General features: G+C 37.1%; 1 protein-coding gene across 6 annotated transcripts in view; it reads right to left on the minus strand.

Annotated features, from left to right (window-relative positions):
- Positions 1 to 27,238, minus strand: part of SHTN1 (shootin 1) — a 145,308-nt gene that overhangs the window by 54,315 nt on the left and 63,755 nt on the right. For 3 of the 6 annotated variants that reach the window (XM_072971958.1, XM_072971959.1, XM_015235900.3), the window contains exons 2-6: positions 21,615 to 21,667; positions 20,331 to 20,405; positions 12,328 to 12,388; positions 5,731 to 5,825; positions 1,058 to 1,226 (exon numbers count right to left, since the gene is read on the minus strand). In XM_072971958.1, the coding sequence (XP_072828059.1) occupies positions 1,058 to 1,226; positions 5,731 to 5,825; positions 12,328 to 12,388; positions 20,331 to 20,393 (388 nt within the window). In that variant the 5' untranslated portion in view covers positions 20,394 to 20,405; positions 21,615 to 21,667. The remainder of the gene's footprint in view (positions 1 to 1,057; positions 1,227 to 5,730; positions 5,826 to 12,327; positions 12,389 to 20,330; positions 20,406 to 21,614; positions 21,668 to 27,238) is intronic. The other 3 variants (XM_072971960.1, XM_006200177.4, XM_006200174.4) reach the window with 1 other exon arrangement.

The following is a 27,238-nucleotide window of genomic DNA, read 5'->3' on the forward strand; positions in this document are numbered from 1 at the left end:
CTGACATGGTTTCGCCACTTAGCCTTTAAGTGCTTTTAATTTCTTATCCTTCTCCAAGAACAATAAGAAACTTGCTATGTGGTTATTGATTTACAAATTAAATCAAACTTTTTACATGAATCCAGATTAACTGAAGGAGTTCTCAGAGATTTATTTCAAAACCACTTTTTCCAATGGCTGGCTAATCTTGAAGGAAGAACAAGAGACCAGACCATTCGAGACCTAACAGAAAAGAGAATTACGCACAAAAGGAAGCCCTTTAAACTTCCTCTCCCTTCCCACCACATAAATATGATTTTTGTCTTAGGGTAGACAGTGGAGAGACAGGTTATGATGACTTTCTTTTTACTTTCTTCTTAATACTTCAAACTGAAGTTTTTTCTACCCAACAAACTAACAAGTATTGCTCTCGACAGGTACAGTAAGTCAAAATGCCCCAACAGTTACTGAGCCCAAAACTGCTTTGCTACATCCTTAACATAAGCAATATACATATATATTTATGAATAAAGTTAATGTGTATTTAATAGATGTATCACATGATCTTGCCTTCTAGCACCACCTGGGGACCAACACAGTCGCTTAATACTACGTATTGCTTTTGGCTCATTGCCTGAATCAGATGGAAAGTTCTTGGAGGGCAGAGACTAAGCAATTTGGGGAGGTATCTTCCCCAAAAATTCCAACAGAGAACCACACTAACAGGAGGTGGAGGCTAAAGATACTTTTATTCATTCTTTCTTTCACTTAATACAGGTATCTTAACACATTTCATAACACACATTCTTAAAGAAGTTTATAGGCTAACTGGCTGTTTCTGTCAAGACAATGCTTTCAAAAGTGCCTAATCCCACAAGAAAGTAACTCATAAAGCTCACAAATGCTACACCTTATCATGATTCTCAACCAGGCTACTCCCTAGGACAAATAATCAGAATTGTTTGAGGCATTAATATTTTTTAAAATTCTCATGCGATTCTAATGTGCAACCAGGGTTGGGAAGCATTATCCCACTAGGGATCACAAATATGCTCAACAATTGAGCCAGGAGTCCTACCTTTGATTTGCTTCTGACACTGTACTGAGACGCAAGTCTCGGCAGCACCCTCTGGGTCTATGGTTGGATCTTCCTCGTCAATGTTTATCTCTTCAGTGATTACATCTGGACCCAGCTTGGCCATGTATAACATGCTGATTCTTTTCAATGCTTTATTTTCTTTATTTAGCTAAGGCAAATATAAAAACAGTTATTTTAACAGCAGTCAAATGAGTGTCTTAGATTTTTAAACAACAGACAAATTAAGTGAATTTTTGTCTTACACACTCATCAATATTCACAGCATGAAGTATCAGCTAGAATAGTCATTAATAAGGTTTTATTTAGTATTAAACTTATTACTTGAAGTAAGGCCTATGCCTTATAGCCAGCAGCATGTGAAAATGCTCATTATAACTGATATGAAATACAAGAAGAAATAAGACAAAGCATCAATAGAGATTAAATCAAATTTCAATTTGTTCACAGTCATTAACAGTCTTAATTAAGACACTTTACTTCAAACAAATATTTAGTTTGATGCTGTGCTGTGAACATGTTTGCCCATCCCTCCTCCTCTTCTGGACTCTGCCACTCTTCTTCACTGTTCTACATGATTTCTATGGGAACAGCCCAAGTCCCCCCAGAGCATACCCCATCTCTTTGGCCATAGCTAATTAGCCCAGGAATTAGGCACATAATCCAAGCTCGGGCAATTAGATCCCTTCTCTAGAAATTTGGAGGCTGTAACAGAGAGATGGGTTCCTTTCCATGTGTCTGGATGGACAGAAGCTCACTGGCAACCACATTACACTACTGAATTGATGGATACAGAAAGGCAGTCTGTAACAAAGCCAAAATGGAACCAACGTGTAGAGAGAGAAAAGCAACAGAGATAGGGAATCCCACAGGACTCCAGTCCATTCCTGAAATGCTCCTAGCTCATGGATTCTATAAGATTCTCCAATATCCCTCTGAACAAACACCTATTGTTTTTTCCCTTTTCTTCCTTAAGCTAGTTCAAGATATGTTTCACTCTGTACAAAGATTTCTAATAATACCCAATAAAAGAAAGTTCAAGATATGTCTCTCTTATCTCTATAATTCAGGTAAAGGAATCCTAATTCATTAATGTATTTGTTATTCCCTGGCATAAAAATGAGGTTTTTTTAAAACTTTTACTATTACACTTCATTTTTTGGAAATTTCTGAACATTTATAAAACTAGAGGGAACAGTATAGTGATTCTAGCTTCAATAAATATCAACTGTGCCCAATCTTATTTCAGCTATAACCCCTCCCATTCCTCATCACCACCATTATTTCAAAGGAAATCCTGGAAACTGTCATGTGACTTCTACTTTTTTCAGCATGTATGACTAATTGTTTCTTTAAAATATCCTTTTCAAAAAACATAGTCCTAATACAATTATCCCACTGAAGATATTGACAATAAGTCTTGAATATGAACAAATGTTGAATAAATGTTCAAATTTCTCAATTCATTTTGTTTCATTTTAACCAGGATCCATACATGATCTACACAAAGCTTCTAGCTGATATGTACCCTAAAAAAGTTGACTTTTAATTTTAGTTATCAATTATCATTACCTTTTTAGCTCATGTGTTTATGTGCACATAAATGTTAGTACAAAGCACACACGGAGACTAAATTTGATGCAAAGTCCACAGAAGGCAAATACAGTTTTGCTCGTGTTTTCTCTTCCCAAGATTAAAATATAAAAGGTTTTCTCTTATTTGAATATATGAAAATGTTTAGTACATTGATTTCTTTACTATAAAATGTAAGAAATAGAAACACGTTTGCATTTACTCTTCCGTGGATTCTTCCTGAGAAGCCTCGCGAGATTCATTCAGGGAATCAGACACAGACCTTTATTCCCAATTCCCAGACCATAACTCCAGCTTCTAGCTCTCCATATTACATTAGAGGATCAGGGATAAGATAAGAAACCCATGATTTCCCAATCCATCTTCTTTCAGATGGAAAATTCAAGTAAACACTGTTGTGGGTTCTCTGAACCATGAACACACAGCAGTAGAGGCTAAGGATCATCATCAGTTCTCAAATGATGCCATCTTTTCTGAATGCAAGGAGAAAATAACAACATAAGAAAAAAAGTGAAAAAGACCTCATGTCTTAATTTGTAAATTCTGCCTCCTAATGTTTAAATTAATGGTTTCCAACCTTGCACATTACAGTCTCTAGAGTTTTTTTAAAACCCCCAATGTGCAGGCCTGTACCAGACCAAAATCTCTGGCAGTGGAGCCCAGCACAGGACTTTGTCAGGGCTTCCCACGTGATCCTACTGTACATCAATACAAAGAATAATCGACAGAGTAATGCAGTACTTTAGAATACCTTTCTATAAAATCAGTATAGCAGAGTTAAGAACCCAGCTCTGTGATCAAATTCTGTCTGCCTCAGGAATAAGCTAATCTTTCAGAGCCACAGCTTTCTAAATCAGCAAACTAAGGATAAAAATAGTCAGCATTCCATAATATGATGATAAAATGAGACAATATATATAAAGTATTTAATATAATGATTGATATATAGTAAAACTTCAGCAAGTATTAGCTAAGTAACAGAAGAGGTTTAGTTTGTAAGTCTAATTTTTCTTTGAAAATCGTTTATCAGCTAGTTTTCTTCAGCCAGGATGTTCATCTATGCATTGTTTCTTCCTCCAGGATACTCATGAAAAAGTGAACATACTAATTTTTGCCATCTGGCGCTTAATGTATTACTTCCAAAGCCACCATTAAAGTAATAGCTCATAACCTAATGGTTAACAGTTCTGCCCTCAAAAGAGTGTAATGCCTCCACCAAACCACCAGCCACTGCCATTTTGGAAATATGTGACTTTGAGCACGTTAATTCTGTTCCCTGGACCACCACTGCCTCATCTTAAATGATAGGATGAACTAGAGTTAGGACAAGGGTAAGAGTCAGACAGACTTTTTTTTTTCATGACGCACTTTAATCACTGGTCCATATATGGTCCCCTTTAAAAAATTATTTTATTCCCCCTCCCTTTTTTATTTAGTAGGTGCTTTTGAGCAAGAGAATTCACCTCTCTAACCTGCAATTACCTTGTCATAATAGTCAGGGTAGACCAGGGTTGATTTTTTTAAGAAGACCCCAGACCCACTGACTCTGAGTACGACCCAGGCACGTGAATGTTGAAAAAGCTACCAGGTGACTGTTACAGTCATTCCTGGTTATGACCCACTGTGTAACAAATCTCTAGGGTCATTTTTACCATTTACTATTGACAACAGGACCCTTAACTTACAGTTTGTCATCTGAAAATGGACATATGGTTTATTCTGAGGATGCAATACGAACTTATGGAGCTTAGAATTAAAAACAAACTCAAAAAACCTACTCAATTAAACACTATAGATGTGCTCAGTCAACGTGGAAGAAAAGATACTACAGCTTCGAAAGTCACATATTTCCAAAATGACGTTAACTAGGAAAAAAACCTGTAATATACTGTCTCTCAAACCACTGCTTTTCATATGCTGCCAGTCCTGAGAGGTAATCAGTGTTCTCACTTTGGATGTATTATTGCAACCAGAATACTTGCTAATAACAAGAGAAAATACAGAATCTATCCTTAGCCACTATAAGATTCAGAACAGCCAGTTTACTCCAAATACATCTTTTTCCACTTGCTCCAAAAGACATAAAGGAAAAAAGAATTAAAACAGTTGATGTGCAGCAGAACAGAAACGATGTGAGAGCACCCACGTGATCATTGCTTTTAAAGCACTGACCTGTACTACCTCATATTCTTTGGACAAATAACAGAAAAGACGTTATGTACACATACTTATATTCTTAGTTAGGTTCTGCCTGAATATACTATGAATCACAATGTAGTGTCACTTACAAACAATTAAGCAAATACCTCTAGCAAGCACACTGCTAACACACTGACTGATTGACTGATTGACTGAACTGGAGAATTTCAGGTGCATCCAAAGAAATACTTTGGAAGTAGGTGATGGGGGAGAGGAGAAAGAAACAAAACCAGCATCACTAATGAATTTTGGCTGAAAATTGCAGTAATCCATTTTCTGATGAAGTGGTTCAGATGCATTTTACCTAACCCAAAATACACAGGACAGAGATAAAAACATTCTTTAATAATAATGTATTTCTGATGAGACAGAATATAGAAAATTACACACTTGGTAAATTCATCAGCTAGAAGCAATCAGTACAGCAGCAGAGGTCACCTTTAGCATGCCCCCACTTTGCTTTCACAAATAATCACCTGAAGTGTTGGCTTGAGGCTGACTTTTTCATCTGATTCAAACAGAAAACACTCAATGCTCTTTTATGTCACTCCAGGTCAGTTTTAAACTTGGTTAGCATTTTAACCAAATGCACAGACATTTAGAAAGTCCAGTTCAACAGATTACTCTGGGACCATTTTCACAGGCAAAAAGAACAAATGCTGAAATACACATAAATACTTTGTTTTTAACAATCAAATACTGTCTGCATTAACACACATATTTACATAATCATATTTCAGGATCATCAGAGTAGACAACTGATTAGAGAACGAAAAAAACAGAAAAGGACAGAAGCTACTGTTTAGAAAAGCAAGTTGAAATTTAAAAGCTCAGGTAGAATTCCTTTATTTAAAATGTCTCACCTTTGTTGCCAGAGCTTCAGCACTTTCTCGACAAGTCTTCTCTATTTCAAGATGGTTCTGCATAACATTAACTTCCTCTATAACCATGTGAGAAACTACGAATGAAGGGAAAAAATGTCTCAGCATTCAGAGATTAGTCAGCTATTCCAGAAGCCCACACATCTTGTCCCATGATTAAGAATAAATACTTCAATTCTTCAGCGAGCCAGACGTTTAGCTATCATGGAGAAACAGTGTTTAAGATGTTACCCTGATTAAATCTTAGTTAATATTTGAATGTAGGGGGGAAAAAACTCCACAATGAAAAACCGTTAATGCTGTTACACACATTTTAAAAAAGCTATTTAGGATGTTTTTTAAGTCTCTGTTTTCTATGTAGATGTATACATAACCACAGACATGTCTGCTAATTTAAACAAAAGAACCTCTAATAAAATTAAAAGTGGCAAACCATGATTTCTGTTTTTTTTTAATAGGATATAATCCATGCATCTACTAAGGAAAATTAGCTAGAGAAATTTTAAAAAGTAAATCTTACACTGATCTCATAACTGGAATGACAACATGGCAGTTTATAAGCACTGCAATAGTAGTCTTTAGTGGTGACAAAGTATTTAATAAATTCCAGGGCAAAAAAGTATAGCAACAAGATTTATGTACTATGTGATGATGAAAGTAGACACTAATAATTGCTTCTGACATCACAGATTGTCAGGAAGATTAAAAGAAGAAATAAAATTTTACTTGACATTTAACCAATGCTTCAAAAATAGTAATTTCCAGATTTTTTGTAGCTGATTTATATAAATTGAGACTCAAAGGGACAAAGTAATTTAGAACTTGAGTTCTACTTTGAAGATCAAGTAAGAAAAATGCCAATTCCTTTCACCCATATTTCTAGTTAAAAGAAAATGCTCAGAATCTCAAACTTAACTGTAGACATATATACTTATTGAAATCTGTTTGGCTTAAAAAAGAAAAATTAAGGACACCCAAACGTGAAACCCAACAAAGTTAGGGAAAAAGCACTGGGCTCACATAATACAAAGAGAGATTACTTTTGCTTCATTTAAGCTTAATTAACCTGCAATTATGATTAAACTCAGGGGAAAAAATTTCTCTCCAAATTAAATACAAAAATGTATTACTTCCTAAGTCTGTCCAAAGTTCTTATTATGTTAATATTCAAATTCATAAAGCAGCACTAAATGGCCAGAAACATCTCTAACCTTGACATTTTTTCAGGGGTAATAATAATCTGCAGCAAATGCAGGCCAACCAAAAACCACTTAACTAATTAGTAGTTGCAGTCACCGAGAAAAACATGAATCAACACTGTTATTACAAGTGGCACATTTGAGTGGCATCTAATTATGACTTGATGAGCACGATACTTGCATTATCAACATTACTACTGCATCCCATCAGGGCCTAAAAGCTGCTGATGGCATTGACTTCGAGAAACTCCCACTCAATGGTACAGCAGCACCCAACAATCGGCTTGGCAGGGGCCCCCCTCACTAAATGACACGTTAAGCGTAATTACTGGTAGACATTGTAAATAAACAGGATTGGAAGTGAAAATTGTACCAAGTGCATAAGACACAATCTGACACATTGGAAGTGGCAGCCTTAATTGAGAGTTTCTTTGACTGCTCAAGATCATTTCAACTGCATTTCTCAGAGGACAGTGATTATAACTGTGGAGACAGACGGCATAATGGTATCAGCATTGCTGACAGAGCAGTGAATTAAATTGTATCTGCTGTTGTGTGAAAGCCTTGATGAGAGGTACAGATGCCTTAGTGGTCTTATCATTATAACACAATGGTCATGTTGTCATCAACCTTTCTGGCTCCAATTGAAAAGAAATGATTGTGTGTTGAAGCTCTCCCCCCACCTCCACACCACCCCTCCTCTCCTCTTCTATCTCTTGTTCTGAATAGAACCAATTTTCAGAGAGCTATGAAATCACGCAATAGGTCCTAAAATGCAGCTGCTTGGCATACAAACGGGTCCCCATTAAACTGGAATCACACACAATATGTGTTTATGCCAGAAGAACAAATAGAAGCTGAACACAGGCCAAGTTTATTCACACACACAAAGCCCATGTAGCTCTTCATCAATATAATTGCCTTTTATATTGTAGTTTAAATAATAGGCTCTATTATTTCCTTAAAATCCTAATATTCCTGGCATTTTATCACTATGTTTACAAGGTAGGTTCTTCAAAAATGTGAAGGAAAGAGAAAAGAAACCTATACAATTTTTACAACATCAAATATTACTTCGAATTTTTAGCCTTAACTACTTGACATCTTCTACCACAATCTGGTATTTCCACTATCATAACAAAAACATAAACACTCTGCATTTTTCACAGGAATTTGACTTTTTATTCAATAATATTCTTGCTCATGGAAGAGCAAGAAAAATCATTCCGCACTAGTTAAGGTTTAGGCCTAGCAAAAAGAGAAAAAATAAACACTTATTTTCAAAACATTTTGTAAAAAGTTCTCCTGTAATTTAACTTGATAAACTCAGGTAGGTAGCACTAGCCCACATTTTCTCCAGTTTTGATACAGTAAACCCCATCAGATAGGGTTTTTATTTCTTCCTATAAGAGGGAAGAGTGGAAATTAAAAATTGTGCTTTAATTTTTAGTTTAAAAAAGTATCCCAATGCTAAATTGGTTGCATAGAAACCTACTTATCAACTTTCCAGACTCAAAAGGAAGAAACATATTTCAAAGGGCATTCATATCTTTAGAAAGCTTGACCCAATTTCCGAAACCAAAAGTCAGGTCACCTGACACAAAAACAGAAATTTTCTAAATATGTAAGTTTATTTACAACTTTCCAAGGATAAATGTTTTAAAAACTTTTAATTGTTCATTTAATGATTTGCCTTATGGCCCTGAATTCGGGCTTATCTCATTAACATCCACAATCCATAACCACTGTACCTCAGACGCCTATAATCTGGATGACATGAAGGTTTAAACAAGAAAAAAGGTGAACTTTAAATAAAGTGACCTTATTACTGCAGTTATGTTTAAACAAATCCTAATATTTTAGAAATACATACGTTAGTATTTATAGATAGAATAACACGATGACTGGAGTTAGTTTCAAAATAATCTGAGGTCAGTGAGAGTAGGCGTATGGCCATGACATGACAACTTTTCAAGTTACGTGATGGGTACAACATGGGGGTTCATTATACTTTTTCTCACTTTTGTATAAGCTTGACACTTTCCATAATAAAAGTTTCTTTTAATGACTCTGAGAACTCAGAAGTGTAACCTAAAGGAATATCAATTATTGCTTCTATCAGTATAGTTGGATTAGCAAAGTTTGTCTCTCCTGTTCTACGACCTCAAAACAGTCTTACATACTTGCCATCATAGAATACTTCACACTGGGGGGAAACTGGGGTTCTTTTCACTCGCTTTTGTCTCCTGCTACCTGTGAGCATCAGAGCAAGGATTTTTCTTTATTTGTGGTTGACTCTCTTGTACCCAGCACAATGCCATGTACACAGCAGGTGTTCATATTTGTGTTTGATGATTGAAACAATGTCTTGGGCCTAAGTTCACGTGCGAATACTTTTTTACAGGAATGTTTCCTGCAGTATAGAACTGTTTATTGGGCCAACTACGTGTCTACTAGGCACTAAACCCTGTGCCTGTGTTCTCTCATAAATCCTCAGAACATCCTGTGAGGTAGGTATTAGAGCAAATTTACATTTGAGAACACTGAGGCCCAGAGAAGTTAAGGAACATATCCCAGATTACAGAGTTCTAACTGGTAATCCAGACAAAGCTATTTCTAGACGACTCCAATTTCCTATGTTCCTTTCCAATTCGTCGTATTTAAAAGTGACACCATCAACGATGTTGCTTCCTTAGCAAAACTCCTCCCCACCCAGCCAACCCTCAGCAATATTTAGATGCAGGAGATCTCAAAGTTTATGTGGCAAACATACTGGAAATTCTTCAGCAATATCAGATCACTTAGAAAGGTTTATATGTAGTGAGAAAACAGCCATGAAAGCTGGCAGGCACGCAGGAAAACGGGCAGGTCCTAAAACAGTGCAAAGGATCTAGCATTGTAGCCGGAAAGACGTGGAAGGACTTCATTTACTTTCACTTTCATAGGAATCTGTCTTTCTAGGAAACATGACCTTGTTATGTAGTAGCGTTCTTTGTCCAGAAAGACAGGAGAAAGGCTAAGAAAGAGCTGGCAGAGGGCCAAGAACTGCATGGCAATATGGACAAAACCAGGTAGGAAAAGGATGCCAAGCCAGGAAGAGCGGAGCCCTATGGCCCAACAAAGCTCTTCCTGAGCCTCATTCAGCTGCTCTTCCTACACCCAGAGAAGTAGAACTAGTAGGTAAACATCACAGGGAGACAGATTTCAACTTAGTGCCAGAAGAAACTTCCCCCACCCAGCGCTGCCCAAATATGGAGACTGGTGTCCTGAAACTAATCCACATAAGGTAAATGATATGAACTCTTTAACAATGAAGGGCAGTCGAGCCTTGGGTGGTGCAGTAAATGAGATGATACTGAGCACTTACTACAGTGCCAGGTACTGTGTGCAGCACTTTTTACCCTATGGGGTAAGGTCATTCATTCCACTTTTACTAATGCAGAAATTGCTCAGGGCTACAGGGAGTCACACCAAACAGTGTTTTTCACCAGTGATAACTGCTTCATTTCCTTCAAAATTGGAAAGTGTACCCTCTGTTCAAGTCATGAACCATTTGTCTCTGACACAATTTTTATACAAATATTTAAAACTTTCTTAGTCTCCATTTTCTGTTCTTTTGAGACTGAAGAGTTAACACTCCATTTTCCTGCCACCCAAACTTTTATTAGGACTGACTTAGTAAAGGCAAAAATTGAATGAATAAAACAATAAAAATTGCTGTACTATGCTTTTGATTGATTCTTTTAGGCTTTGAGCTGTTCTTAAGGAAAAATGTAAATTTTTAAAACTATCAAAAGTATTTAGAGGAAGAGACAAAGAAAGCGTAAAGAGAAATGGTAAATGAAAGCAAAGTTTACATGTTACTCTAAAGGTAGGTTGATATGGCAGTAAGTTGCTTCCATTTCTGCATAATCCAAGAGGGAAAACCCATCCTGCCTGGACCAAAACATTTTATAACTCCAACATAAGAACCTGAACTATTCCCACTGCACAAAGTATGCCAATCCACTATCAATAATTAATTTAAGTGCATTCATTAATTGGTAACAATGTCAATGGTGTAACTCTTTTGGATGTAACTCAGTGTCAGTTCAAGTGTAAGAACATCCCATTAATCCTGCATTAGGGAAGAAGAGAATCCTAAACTATTGCAATCCACACATTCACCAATAAACGATATTTCTGTCATGGCATATTGACCACCAAAGACAGGTACCATCAACAACATTTCCTTTCGGATTTTTTTGTTACAGCCAGACACTTCAAATTAACTGGCTATTGAAATTTAACTATAATGCTGCGTTTTTATGGCTGTTTTACCTTCAATAAGAATAAAATGTTTCGTGGCGTAGTTACCATGTCAAAACAATCAATCAGCCAATCAGCCTGACTAATACAGGATCTGAACAACAATGGAGAAAGGCCCTCTTCCAAGGGGGGGGGAGGGCGGTGCGGGTCACTTTCCCTGCTATGGTCTGGTCCTTTCCCATGACATATTTCCTTCTGATACTTCTGAGTGTGATCAGATATGTTTTATTTTAGGGGATAAAGTAATCACAGATTTATATCACATTAAAAAAAAACAGCAAAAACTTTAGAAGATTATTACAGCTTTTGTGGAAATACAACTTTCCTTGGTGAGAGGACTATTTCAAACATTCAAACTCCTAAAAATGTATAAGTTCTATAAACCTAGAATTCCTTTTCTATGAATTAACCTAAGGAACTGCTCAGATCATTATAAAGATGTATGTATAAGAATACTTGTAATAGCATTATTTGCAATTACTAAAAACCAGAAATTATCCATCTATCACTGAAGGTATGTTTAAATAAATTATGGTACTATCATGTATTAGAATACTATGGGTAACATTTAAAACTGATATACAGATATGTACATATGTGTGTGTGTGTGTGTATGTATATATCTCTCTACTGACACACAAAGATGACCATGATGTACGTTTACTAAAAAGAGCAGACCGCAAAACTGAATGTAAAATATGACTCTATTTTTTGTTGATATGTATATAACACAGATAAAAGACCAGGAAAGAAAGACTATAAAATACTATTGTTGGCTTTTCTCAAAGAGTCAAGATAACAATTCTTGTTCTCTTTTAACTGTTCTGCATAGTAAAATATTTTATAAAAAAGTTCAAACTATCTTTTATAAATAACACACTCAAAACAGTAAGTTTAATCCATTTCTTTAAAAATCACAGTAATGTGTATTGTTTTTGGCAAATGGGAAGACAATTCTTCCTTTATTGGATACCCAGTGCATCAGCAACTAAACACAGAGTACATGTCTACCCACATCATCCCCAAACCTAGTCATATGTGCTAGAATAATTCCACTGAAATGCTTACATACTTTTCTGAAATTCCTCCAGTTTTTTAACAGCTTCATCTCGCTCTTGCCTAATTTTGTCACACTGAAATGAGAAAAAAAAAACAGAAATGTTGTTTGTATCATAAGTTTGGAAAGGCAAGAAAGAGCAAACTTATAAGCAATTTTATGAAAAGAAGACAAAAATTAAAAATCTTGGTGGGGAGGGGTAGAGCTCAGTGGTAGAGCACATGCTAAGCATGCATGAGGTCCTGGGTTCAATCCCCAGTACCTCCATTAAAAAATCAATTAATTAATCAGTATTTTTTTAAATCTTAAAGAAGCACTAATTATATACCCAGAAGAGACAAAAACTCTAATTCGAAAAGATACATGCACCCCATGTTCACAGCAGCACTGTTTACAACAGCCAAGACATAGAAGCAACTCAAGTATCCATCAACAGATGAATGGATAAAGATGTATAATATACATACAATGGAATATTACTCAACCATAAAAAAGAATGAAATATTGCCATTTACAGCAACATGAATGGACCTGGAGATTATCATATTGAGTGAAGTAAGTCAGAGAGAGAAAGACAAATATTATGTCACTTACATGTGGAATCTAAACAATACAAATGAGCTTTAAACTTACAAAACAGAAATAGATTCACAGATATAGAAAACAAACTTATAGTTACCAAAGGGGAAAGGGGGAAGAGAGATAAATTAGGGTACAGGATTAATGGATACACACTACTCCATATAAAATAGACAACAAGGATTTACTGTATAGCACAGGGAACTATATTCAGTATCTTGTAATAACCTATAATGGAAAAAAAATCTGAAAAAGTATATATATACACATACACACACATACATACAACTGAATTACTTCACTATACACTCGAAACTAACACAATATTGTAAATTAACTACAGTTCAATAAAAAAGAAAAAATTTTAATTTTTAAAAAGGAAAGTAAACATATACAAAGAAATAGAAAAGCATTAAAGGCCACATTTGTATCTGTCCAATTTTCTCTGACCTTCTAATACAATGACTCACCTTCCTGCTTATTATCTCCTCAGTTAACAGACCAATTTAACATCCTTGAGTTAAAATGTATTCATTCTTTAAGACAATATTTGTGCCTCTTTTAAATTAGGTATTTTGGTGATACAATGAAAACCTACAGGTCAGATTCCTGAAACTGGGTAGTTTCAACTACCCACAAAACTGGGGCACACTGGAAATGACCACTACCTGGAGACAAACAGCTTGCTGCCCCACGCACGCCCCATGTGCTCTCTCACTCAAAAAAAAAAAAAAATCCTTGAATCCCTAGAATGCTGAATAGGAGAAGGTAGCAACGCAAAAGGAGGGAAGATAAAATATTCCACGGTAAGCATGTATCATTTACACAAACCGATTTTTAATTTTAAAAGGTGGGAAGACTCACTGAAAAGACTTTAGGAGGTAAAGTCTGATATCAGGAGTTAGAAACTCTCTTACTGCTAGTGGAAGCGTCAACTGGCGTAAGTGCTCTGGAAATAAACTATCAAAATTGGAACTGTGCACACTCTAGGACTCAGAAAATTCTACTTCTAGACTCTATTACTAGACTCTTTAGTAATGTGTACAAGATGATCTATGCAAACATGTTCTGTATTTAGAGTAACAAAAATAAATCATGGTCTATCTGTATAATACAGCATAAATGAAAGTGAAAGAAAGAAAGTTGTATCAACAATAAACCTCAAATACCATAACGCTGAGTAAAAGGAATTGTAGAATATATATCAAATGGTATCTTAAGCAGAGAAAAACACTTTTTATATTTATATTGTATCTGTATATTTTGTGATACATGTAGTATATATAAAAAATACAAAAACATGAACTAGGAAGATACATAAAAAAATTGATGTAAGTAAATGTCTCCTAAAAGAGGAGAAGGGGTCTAGACTTGGGCGACACAGGGGCTCTTCAATTTTATCTGTAGCATGCCTTCTTATTTTTAAATTTGAAAAAGGTAAGTTAATTCTGTGGGGTACATATTTGTTATATTATTCCCTGCCCTTTTCTATGCTTTTAAAATATTTGTTTAAATAAAAGAATTAAGAAACAAACAGTTCAATTTTGTCCATTAGTCTCTCAAGACGTGAAGCTTTTAAAAACCCACCTCTGTTCATTAGGGTAAACCCATTCTGGTTGGAGCACAGGAAACAAGTACACGGTGTTCAACTAGCAAAGCGATTTACTAAACCCTGACCTCGACCCTCCACGAGAGGGGTCAGGCAGAACCAATTCCTACAGGACAAGGCATCTTCTTCTTTCATTCAAGTTTTCCTGTGGAAATGTAAGCTCTCTAAAAAAGTAATCCTAACACAGTTTCCAGTCCCAACTTAACAGGTAAACTGTATTTACTGTCTTTTTGTGTTTAAAATTCTCAACACTCGAGTTCTGAATTCTCGAATCAGTCTATGAGATCCTTCCTCCACCAGACAGTGTAACACTTAACTTTATGAGGGTGCTGCCAGCTGTCTCAGGAACGCTCCCCTCGTATTCTAGAATATGGCATCTGTCTGTCTTGTACTTCCCCACTGCACTGCCAGACTGCCCACCCATGGCCATGCTCTCTGCTCAGAAGGCCTGGGTAGACAGGCTTTAGCTAATAAAAGTCGCAACACCACACTCTTATTCCAACATTCAAGAGCCTCTATGGTCCAGCTATATGCTTTCACACTAACCCTACGGTCACCACCAGCAGATTCGGAAGCTGTCTCGTAACACCAGCTGTGTTCCATCAGGGGTCTTCATGTTGCTTTGCTTTCTATTTTCTGCAACCACATTATGATAGAACTGGCAGCCACAGAATTTACCATCTGCTATGGATACTGAAAGGGGGTGTGTGCTGGGGGCGGGGGGGGGGGGCGCAGGGGCAGGAATTTTACACATGCTGCAAATGCAACTTATTTATTCCAAACCAGAGCTGAGCAAAATATGAAGGACGTACCTGTTTACTAAGCAGAAAGCCAAACATCTACTTATTTTTCTGGATTCACCTAAAATGATGAAATATCTTGTAACCTTTCTCTCATTCTACCAAGAGAGAGAAATTAGCAAGGATTCTGGGCCTTTTCGGAAGAATGTTAGTTACATCTTTATGTCTCACAGAAGCCCCACATCCATCCTACCCCTTCCCTTTCCCCTGATCACGCAGCTGCACCATTTGTAGAAACTGCTTCTTTTTGTGTGAGAATTGCTCATGAAGACTTTGCAATAGCAACAGATGTTCTTGGGCCCACAGCACTTAATTATGATGCTCAACGATTCTCTGTAGCTCAAGGCTGGGGTAGAACTCAGCAGCACGAGCACTGGCTGGTTTAAGCAAGCTGGGTAACGTTACACATATTCTAGAGTCTCTATTTTGGCTCTTCATGAAGTGGTGAATTGGCCAGAGGTTAGCCTTGCTGGTTTTGAAAGCTCTTAGTATTAGAAGCGCTGGCTGTTTTCCAGAACTCTTCCTTGAGTCTCATCCAGGCAGATACCTGGCTTCTGAAACTAAATCAGCATTTCAAAGCATTGGCAGACTGATTTGTAGGGAGAAGTCTTTCCAGTGTGAACTGACATTCCCCTCTCCCCCACCAAAATGGGCAGCTCCATTCTCTCTCCCGCACATATCATCCAACTCCTGTTTACACTAAAATGTCTGCTTAACAGGGCGCAGCAGAAGTACAGACAACTGATGCAGACACTAAGACATCTTTGTATTTTGCTGTGTGTATATTTTAGGCAAGGAAACCCCCAAGATTCTGAATTGTGCTTAACTTCCGCTAACATAAATATTCATTTTTACCTCCATGGAGCACAAGTGCAATGAAGGGTTACCAGCCTAGAGAGAGGCCAGTTTGGGGCCCAGGAAGCACACACATGCACTGCACATACACAACAGAGGAGACAATCTACACAAAGACAACTACCTTACAGTTGACTGAATTAGAGTTCCAAGCAGGTATCTACTGCAATCACTGAATGCCTTTATTTCCTTCCTCTGAGTATTAAACAAATTACTTACACAGCACCTACATGTGCCAGGCACTTTGCTAAGCACCAGGGAAAATATGGTGGGGAACAAAATAAGCAATGTGCTCTCACAAAACTTATGATCTTCCAAGAAAGGTCAACAATGAAACAAGCAACATATAAAGAACACTTGCTATGAGAGAAATACTGCACAGGGGCACAGAGCAGAGGCTGTAACACTAAGTCTGAAGAGGTCTAACCTCACACCAGTTTTTATTTACTTTTCTTGAAGTTCATTCCTTTGATGTTCAGTTACAATGTTTAAACATTTAAACAGGCATAGCATCAGAACTGTGCATGTTTGCCTGTTTTAGAATCTCTGGTGATGCAGTTCAAGGACCATCAAATCATTTTTAATAAAAATCAATTCTGTTGTCTCATTTATGTAAGTTTGGCTAGAACTCAGCTGTGCTTATCCTTAAAGAATACAATAAATTAAATCATTCCCACTAGGATGGAATTCCTTTCACTTTCTTTCTCTTTTGGTGGTGTTCTTTCTTCCAATTCAAAGTTCTTTCCCTCCAATTTTCACAGGCAATAAAGTAGTAGCTGCCCCCTAAAGCTGTCTTACAGCATTCTCTAAATTCTAGGTATTGTGTGTTAGATGGAAACACATGTCATCAGAACAGAGATCCTTGCTCTTTGTTTCTGGATAGATTGCTGTTAATAAGAGACTCATTTTCACTTTCAAACTGCTAAGTAATTACTTTTTCTCTGGCACGACCACTTGCCACTCTGTTCTAAAGAAACTGCATGTATGTGAATGTATTATGCATGAACAGTTAGCATAATGGATGCATATCTTGCTCTTTAAAGTGGCTTCTTTACTGATTTTTTTTTAAATAAAATACTTTGGGACCTTCACCTTTGAAATTTACACAAGAGGAAGAAATTTTAACAATACACAACTGAGCCAAGATGCAAACAGTATCATCTGTCTTGCTTCTTGAAACCTAAGTCTTGGAAAGTGTCTGTCTCTTTCCCTTTTCATTCATTGCTCCTGGCAAGCTGACAAAACGCCTGATGCACTGTTACAGCAGCTCACCCAAACGACTTCTAATCAGCCACTTAAACATTTATTCATTTCAAAACTCGATCTCAGGACATAATATTAAACATAAATACTTACTGTTCAAAGCAGACATTCTTCTATTATATAGATTTCCTTCTTTCTATGCACACTCCACACAAACCCCTACCACCCTGAGAAATGTGAAAGCTATTCCATTAAAAGCTCAAAGAGGCACTCCTCCCCCATATAGAAAAAAAACCCAATTATGACAAAGATCCTGAATGAGTCATAAGAGAATGCCCTTCAATTGTAGAAGCATGACTAACATTTAAATATGACTGTTTTGCAAGCAAAGTAAAACTTTATCTGGTTAATTTCAAAATATATAGTCCTCTATTTTTCTAACCCCAAAATAATTTGGAAAGGTTGTCGACTTCAATGTGACAGGCCTTCTTACTTTTTAACACACTGTTGATAATGCTGTTAAGAAACTAAGTAAAAAAATAATGAAAAGTAGCATCCTTTCCATAATCTCCACTTTTTGTGATGTCAAAAAAAAAAACCAACTAGAAAAAAAAATGTTTTGAATTTTAATTCAACCCATACAACTCACTTGTACCCTATGTAATATTTTGATAATGAATTTTGGTTGATAAAATGTGATACATGCACAAGAAACAAACAGATGTTTTATTACAAAGAGGAAAACAATTAGTTCTGCTTGTGAGAGAATTAGAAGACTGAAAAAAAAAACTAAGTGACATTTAAGCCAAGCATTAAGAGATAATAAGAGTTTGTCACATGGAATTGAGTAGAAACCTTGTCTTTTTGTTCTTTTCCCATCCCACTCTCAAACTCTAAGCATTCACTTATAACAGCACAATTTGTCATAGTTATTTGTCAACTTGCCTGTGTCCCTCATTAGAGTAGTTTTACTCAAGAGTGGGACCTTCGTATACTTTTCTTTATATCCCAGTACTCAGAGGCATTAGCAAAAAGTTTGCCCGTAAAAAAGCTTCCCTTATTCCATCTTGATTCTGATTCCATCCTCAAAGACATTGATAAAAACCATGAAAGGATGAGAAAAATTACATTTTCCTTAAAAAGGGAGAACTGCAAAGGAAAAGATCATTAAAATACTGGCCCACCCTCCCAAATCTCCTACTCTTATCCTTGGAAGGTATTATGTCAGAATCTATACACATGCACACACACACACGCGCGTACACAAGAATGTTTCTGACGTAAGACCGATTTTATGTTTAACTTTCAGTTTTTAAATACAAACCAATAGATGGAGACAAATGATCCAGAAAAGTATTGAATCTGATAATTTGCTGTGGAAAATTCATGATCTCATTACAAAAAATTAAGAATAAAACCAAGACCTTTGTGGAAAAAAAGTCAATTAGCTCCCATAAGTTTACCTGCTTCAAAAAGCACATTTGTGATCTGTGAAACAGAGCTGACACAGGGCTGTTTGGAGCATCAGATCAAGGAGATAAATGAATGTACATGACCCACTGTAGCTTCTTAATAAAAGTCAATCAAGCACCTGCTTGTTATGAAGAAATTCATACCCTACCACTTGTGCCAACAGAGGAGACTCCAAACAGGGCATAAAAAGATCTTACCCAAAGGAATCACACCCACTGATAAGGTTCATAACCTGACAACAAAGATGGTTAGATGTAATGTGGACAGATGGAAGGAAAAAACTTGCAATTTATTTTTCTGATCCCTTCCACTTGTGCAAAATTTCCCCACATCAAATTAACTATGGCAATAGGAATCTTACTTTAGATTTCTATCCTTGATTGGTTTAACTGAATTCTGGTTTGGGGTCACGACGTAAGAATGGCCATGGATATTTGCTGATATGAGATGGACAAAGCTCACCCAGCCAGGCACAAGAAAGTGCTCTGCCAGAGAAAATGGTATTCTCCATTTACCACCTCCGGAACTAAAGCTGCTTTTACTCATTCTATGCTGTATAAAAAGGCTTTTATTATAGGCTTCCTCCCTTTGTAATACGCACCCCCACCTTTGGGGAAAAATCTGCAGTAATAAGCCTGCTAGTCTTTTAACAGAAGACACACAGAGTTCAGTAAACTTAAAATCATTCTATTTTGTTTTACCCACACAGCATTCCATATTGCTTTCACTTCTTTTCTTCCCATTTCCATTAATAGTTATTTTTAAAGAATTAGAAGCCTGTCAATAACGCATCCAGATGTATGTAGGACATACTCTGTGTAGAGAAGCACATAAGCAGGCAACGGGCTAAGGTAATTTTTAACCCTTCTTTTACTAAATGCATTTTACCTGTAAATTACTTGCGTAACAGATGGTTCACTTAAAATCTCACTGCAGAAAGTGGCTCTCAGTTAAATAACCATCATCATCAACAATACATGTTTATAAAACATCTACTATTTTTAGGGCAATGCTAGAGCTACAAGTAAGCAAGGATTAAAGAAGCTGAAGGAAAGAGAAAACAAAAAATTTACTTCTTCCTCTTACATTATTCATGTTCTTCCATATCCTTCTTTCTCTATCATATGCAGACACTTCTTTGCTTTCCCTCCTCATAGCTTCTAGGTTAAGTCACAGAGTCGTCCTGATTTAACCCTTCCAACTTGTTTTGCTCTCCTCCTCTTGGACCAGGAACATCCATGGAAGAGCCTCAATTGACTGATAACTCCTTAGCTCTTTCTCTTAGAGCTGGAAGACGGTTGGGTATCTTAGGGAAAGAGGCTCAAGCTATCTGGCTTAAACATTACCCATTAGCTTCGCTTGAAATTATGGGGCATGAGGGACCCAAGATCTAAGCACACACTCCCCACCTATTGGCATCCTCAGGACATCTGTGATTTGGGGTGGTTATCGTGTTAGAATTAGAAATCTTGTCAAACTATTTTCAGTGACCTTCTTACCATATTAGAGATGTATGTACCAGACACCTTTTCATGGATATTTTCATCACGCCAACCTACCATTCCCTGAATTGCCTGACAAAAGGAAGAGAAGATACTTAAAATTTCAAAGAACATCAAAGATTTATTTACAAATCAGCTAAGGAGCATGAAAACTGGGTGGAAAATAGTGATCTAAAAAAGCATTATAATCTGCTTTGAACTAGAGTACTTACCATTAATATCACCAACCATATACTACATCTATATAGGTGGCAAATTAACATGAGTAAAAAAGTTAAATATTATTCTCAAGAGCTCAATAAATTCCCCCAAATATGCCACAAGTTTTACAAACATTTAATTCACTGCCAATTTTCATTACAGCTCTTAGCACTGAAATTTTAAAGATGAGGTTGCATAATTTACAGCAATGACGAGTACCTTAATAACCACAAACCACCTGTTTTATTAAATTTCTACCATGGACACTATGTTTTGAAATATTTGTTCTATCAAATTTCTAAAAGTAGGCATTTTTAATTTCTAAAAATAAATTTCATTTGTATCTAAAAAATAATAATGGACAGTTCTGCTCTCCCCCTACTTTTCATTTCTATTCCGTCCCTGTACTTTTTTTAAACTTAGCCTTCCCATCGATTTGTCCCCTTCCTAAACTCAGAGAAAAAATATACATAAACATGAATCTTAAATGAACATCTTCAGAGACATAAAGGTGAGCAGAATTCAATTATTTAACAGTTAAAAAATAAAACCGCCAGAGTTACAGAAAATATTCACCAGGCTTCACCATCTTCAGACTGAGTTTTTTTCGACTCAGTGTATTATTCACATAATTAGAGGAAGCAAACATACAAAGGGTTAATGGAGGGATTGGAGCTAAACACCGATGACCCACCCCAAAGGGTTCTCTCCAGATCTAATATGTCTAAACCCCAAAGGCAAACGTCTCAGGCCTTCAATTCCACCACTAGAATCCCAAATCTGACTGCTGGAGAAAAGACAATTCTTCAGGGCTTGAGTTGCTTGGCCTGGTGCCTTGCTGCACATTTAGCTGTGTAGTTAATCTCACAGAGTAGCGCCCACTGTGGCATGCCTGCTATTCTTTACCATCTGGAGCTTGGAGTTGATATTAGCCTGAACCACAAATGCAAGAGAAAGGAAACAAAACCCCCCCAAAAAAACCCCTCATTCACATTTAACTGAAATTGGTGGCAGAACAATGCACCATGCCGTCTACGCTTTTATACATGTAAGAGAGGAAAGAAAGGGGAAAGTACAAACCTTCTCCTTTGTTTTCTGGTTCTCTGCTCTAAGGTCTTCATATTCGCCTATTGCTAAAAGGAAAGAAAAAAAAGGAAAGCAATGTTATAATGCTATCAAAAGTTTACTATGGGAAAACCTGAGAACCCAACTAACCCCTATTGTCTATTTACTACTTGCGGGGTGGGATGGAGAAGAGGCCACAGAAGATGGGCTCCTGCTTTTAAGAATAAGGAAGAAAACAGACCAGAGCATATGTGAGTCCACACGCCAAATTTCGGTTCTCCTGGGTCACAAGGAAGACTTATGAGCCATAAGAGTCTATGACAAGTCATGTCTCATCTCTGATGCTCAGCATTTAGTCCTGTGAAAGGAGACAGGTGGGTGTTCCTTGAAGTTCCTTCTAGCGCGATTAGTCTGTGGTGCTATAATCAGGGGTTTACTTGTTAAAACTGGCCTCCAGAAAATAAAGTAGGCTTACCCATTCAACTCAATGTCACACGTCTGCTTTATTCAAAGAGCAGCAAGTTTATGCTATGAGCATTCAGCAAAGAGCAAGTATTTTCAGGCACTGCAAGATCAACAATCACCAAGCCATGATCAGATCCCAGCCAGATTCACTTCACTAAGTTGGAAAAATAGGTGAATTGTTTGGAAATATTTCCAACTATGTGGAAAAAGTAGCAGTTTTCTACTTAGAAATCATCTACTACCAGAAAAATAATCTGAACCCCTATATTCATCTTTTAGCCAAAGCACCATTTTTGGATGTTCTCACTGTTGTGAATGTGATGTTCAGAGCACGTGATAGGAAGAAAGAGAATGATCTAGGATGAGTAATGGAGCAGAATGTCTAAGGTGGGCCCATCAGAAGTGCTGCCCATTCCCAGGCCAGCATCTTACTGGCACCAGAGAGCCAAGCAATCATCAGATTGGATTTTTATACTTTTACAAAATTTAAGGATTTATCTACAAAAAGCTCAATATTTCTTAGAAGAAAAAAAAAAAAGACAAACAAAGCTTCCTGTTTCTATGAAGAATCTCGAGATAGAAATAACAAATCTGAAGCTAGTGGCTCCGAGAACATTCCAGATAATCTGGTCATTGAATTCTAAGAAGTGTATGATGCTAACCACTGGAGCAGAGAACACGCCAGAAACAAGTCACATGGTAAAGTACATGCTGTTTCCTCTAACAGTGATCCAAAGGGTTCAGAATAGCTACTATGATGGCAGGAACGAAATCTTAAAATGCAATTCAAATAAACAATTATTTCTGGGGTTATACCATCAACGCCCTGAAGTTTTATCGGTACCTCACGACCATTTAAATAAGAATTAACAGACAATTTTACTGAAGCAATATCCAAAAAGAATCCTTGAAAATTAGTCCATAAAATAGCTGAATATACACAGGTAATGATATAGCCCTTTAAAAAATAATCACAGTTTCAACACAAAACATTTGACCACAGAATGAAGCACTCTCTGCACACCAGCTCCTTATCAGCCTCCACCACACAAACCCCAACCAATGAGTATAAACTAAATTGTCCTTGGTTCTGAGAAAGCAACAAAATTCCCCTCCCCCTCCTTTTTTAACAGAAAGAAACGAGAACTGAGATTCTAAAAAAAATATGCACTTACACCATTGGGTAGTCTATGGTCATGGTCCCAAATCTTATTACTACATCTAATATTGTTTCAAAAAATATATATTTTATTGAGAGACTTTGCTTTAGTTTGACATTTAAAAGCATCTTTGGATGCAGTTGAAAAGTCAAAATTGATTTGCCACTCTATTCTTGATGACTTACTTTATAGACACACAAAAAAACAATAAAGGCTTATAAAATCATGACCTCATATTGATCTTAAGAAAAATTTTTTTCTATTTAAAACATCATATAATGGCTATTAAGGCTTTTTCAAAAATACTGGTACTATTCTTCCATTATATTGCCAATAGAACCCAGATGAAACACTGTAGACTCCCAATTACTTTATGAAAAGCATTAATTAAGAATCCTTTGCCTATCACATCTTAATGGAAACCACAGAAAATATGCTTTCCATGACTATGTGCAACTTTAAAAGCAGCCAAGTATAGGGAAAGAAGATGAAAAGGAAAGGAAGAATTCAATCACTTGGTACTGGGACAGGGCACTTGGGGAGAGGGCATAAAAGAAAAATACTTACTTATATTTTAATTTCTTTGAAATTAAAAAACCAAGCTCACTGCCCTAAACCATGTTCACACATACACACACACACACACACACACACACACACACACACCCATAGTGACTACTCATGTAAACCCATCTTCAGCAAAACTGGTAAAAACTGAAGTGACCTACGTTATTCAGCTACTTCATTTTTGGCAATACTAAAGAGTCACAAGGAAACTGTTTCAAAACTGGCTCATAGGTTCAAAAATTTTTAACATGAGTTGCACAGCTCAAGTGATTTGGTGAGAAAGATCTTCCAAATCTTGAATTAATCAATGCAAAAAAAGACATGAACTTGACCAATTCTCCGCCATATGAAAGATATCTGCAGGTTGGGAAGACTTCATCCCTTGGGTTTACAGATAACAGTAGACTGCAAAGGAAGGTCATATACCACAGCACATACCATTAAACAGGGCAGCCTAATCCCAGCCTGAGCACCTCATTTCGCCAAGGGGCCTTGGGCAAACTGGTTACTTTGACTGAGTCTCAGATTCCTCATGGTTATCAGTAGTAACTGTACGTCTCTCATAGTGTTGTCACTAAGAGCAAGTGAGCTAACGTGTAAGATACAAGTGTGCTCAGGCATAGTAAGTGTTCAATACGTGGTGGCCATCGTTACTATCACTGATACAGCAAAGTATGCCAGATCTACTGTGCGTGACGACAGATTAGGCGGCTCCCGAATGCCTTAGGTTTCAGGCTTACTTCTGTCACACGTGGCCTGAAAGATGGCAGAGCAGAAAATCCCTGAAATCTTCAGTATTATTACTCTCCACCAATTAAAAGGAGGAGAGAGGGGACTAAAGATCAACTGCAGTTTGTTTTACTGAGAAAGAAAGTAGCAAAGAAGTGAGGAAGCGTACCTAAAGCTGTACTTTTCAATCCCGGCTGCACGTCAGAATCACCTGAGGAGCTTCTAAATCCTGCAGCTGTCCAGTCCCCTCTCCACCTATTCCCAACCCAAGATTCTGATTTAACTGGTCTAGGGTGGACTTTGGGCATCCTTTTTTTTTTTTTTTTTTGAGAAGTAAGCACCCTAGGGGATTCTAATGTGCAGCCGAAGAGGGGACTCACTACACAAGGGTATAGAATGGAAGAAGTGGAAAAAACAAGGAGAATGTCAGGCAGCGCACGTGTTTGAAGAATCATGCTGGTTTTCTATTTTCTAACTCCCTAATGCTAAGAAAGGGAATTTTTTCCAAGATGCCAATCATGACATAGCCAGTCCAGGAAGCAGCTGAGTAGACTTAACTGCTTGAGAAACATGATAACCGAAGTCCATAACTACAGGTCAACAGCACCTCTGGCAAGAGTGAACAACAGTTTGCATGGCACTTCCCTAGGTTTAGGACTGAAGAGTCCAGTGTCCCTGGAAACCTCTCAGTCCCAGGTAGCTTAACGCACGTAGCTTAGCCCCAGATCATTATTTCCAACCAGTACTTTCCAGACCCACATTGTCAAATGTGGTAGCCACTAGTCACATGTGGCTATTTACACTTAAATTAACTAAAATTAAATGAAATTGAAAATTCAGCTCTTCAGCTGCACTGACCACATTTCAAGTGCTCAACAGCTACATGTGGCTAGTGGCTCCCACTGCGGATAGTAGACACAGAACACTTCCATCACAGCAGAAAGTTCTACTGGACAGTACAATTCTGGACATCTCTGTCCAGATACCTTATAAGCACCTCAAACTCAACATGTTGGAAAGTGAACTATCAATTCCCTTTCACTCAAACCTCCTATATCCTGTTTGCAGGATCATCATCTACCTAGTCCCCGGCTAGTACCTCAGAATCACCCCTGATTCCCCACTTTCTTCCACCTCCAAAGGATCATTAAACTGCTAAGATATCAAAATGTCTCTCTAATCTGCCCTTCCTCTATAGGAATTGCTGCCCTAATTATGACCCTCAATAACGGCAAAAACCTTCTTATCTAGCCTCTAGCCTCCCTCTATCCCAAGTTCATTATTCGCAAGGTGAATAGCACTATAACAAAGTAACCTAGTTATTTCATTCTCTTGTTTAAAAGCTGCCAAAGACATCAGCTTCACTCTCCTCTCACCATTCAGCTTCAGAGACCACAACTCACTCCATCACATCCAAAGCCCCAATGCTTCCCTGAATCCTCTAAGACCTTTCATATCCAGGAGTCTTTACAAATATTCTTCCCATCTTCCCGACCTCCTCTTTTCAATGCAATTCAACTGCCATTTCTTTTAAGAAGCTCTCCGCATATACCTCAGATAAAAATCAGCATTTATATGTCTAATAAACTACCAGAGTACAATGCTGTTCCTATGTCTCTCTTAGAGCATGCAACATTATAAATTGAGCACAGGCCTATATTCTTGTGCTTTCTCCCACTCAATACATTACTGTATACCTCACACCTAGCAGAATACCAAGCAGAGTTCATGCCTATGATGAAAGAATAGTTGGTTCATATAAATCTGTGATGTAGGGCAATTAAGCCAAATATTAATGCCCCCATTTTTAAAAATTTGAAGACACAAATACATAGAAAAGTCAAACCCCACAGTTAGAAATGGTGGAAGAAGAACCAGTCTACTGATTCCCAAAGTCATTCATGTAAAAAACCATTTCTGAGCATTACTGTGTGCAATGTGCTAAAGCACTAGACCAGAAACAACCCTCTAGGGTGAAGACTGTCTTTCTGCGTCCAGACGCTCTCTCTAGCACAACGCCTGACATACAGTAGGCATGTGATAAACGTGTGTTAAATTAACGAAGAAGGAAGAAAGGATCCAGGGCTTCACGTGAACAAATCATGAAAGAGCACATGCTCTCCTCCTCATATTACAAGGATCTCTTTTATCATATGTTACAAGATACTTAATAAAAATCAAGCTTCCAATAGCCATCAAATATAACCAGAAAAACACTACCTTGTGACATCTTCTAATATATATTCTCATCCATTGAGTTTGCATCTCTGAGACTCATGGAGCCTTGAAATACCTCTTACTAATGGGGTATGAGGACATGAGTCATAACAGATAATGTTCAATTAGGACATTATTCCCTTCTGCACACATCCCAATGGATAGTGCTCTTAAAGCCAGAATACAAAGAGAAGTCATTTATACCTCACTTGTTAATTAAAGCATTAGAAAAGCCAAGGAAAACACTACTGGAAAATCTGATCAAAAAACAAAGGTGACAGATTTCATATCTGAAAAGTAATCATGGTAAAACTGAAATTCACTCATTAGTTGGTAGAACACACAGTACAGTGTTAATGATTTAATTATACTTAAGAAGTACTCTCAACAAACTATTGATGACTTTGAGTTAATCAACAGAAAGGAAGGAAAATGAATAACATGGAAGTACACATGTAAGTCCGGTTTCTGCTCTGGCATGTAAGGAGCTTGTAAGCTGAC

Source organism: Vicugna pacos, chromosome 11 (assembly GCF_048564905.1).
Source record: "Vicugna pacos chromosome 11, VicPac4, whole genome shotgun sequence".
Lineage (NCBI taxonomy): Eukaryota > Metazoa > Chordata > Mammalia > Artiodactyla > Camelidae > Vicugna > Vicugna pacos.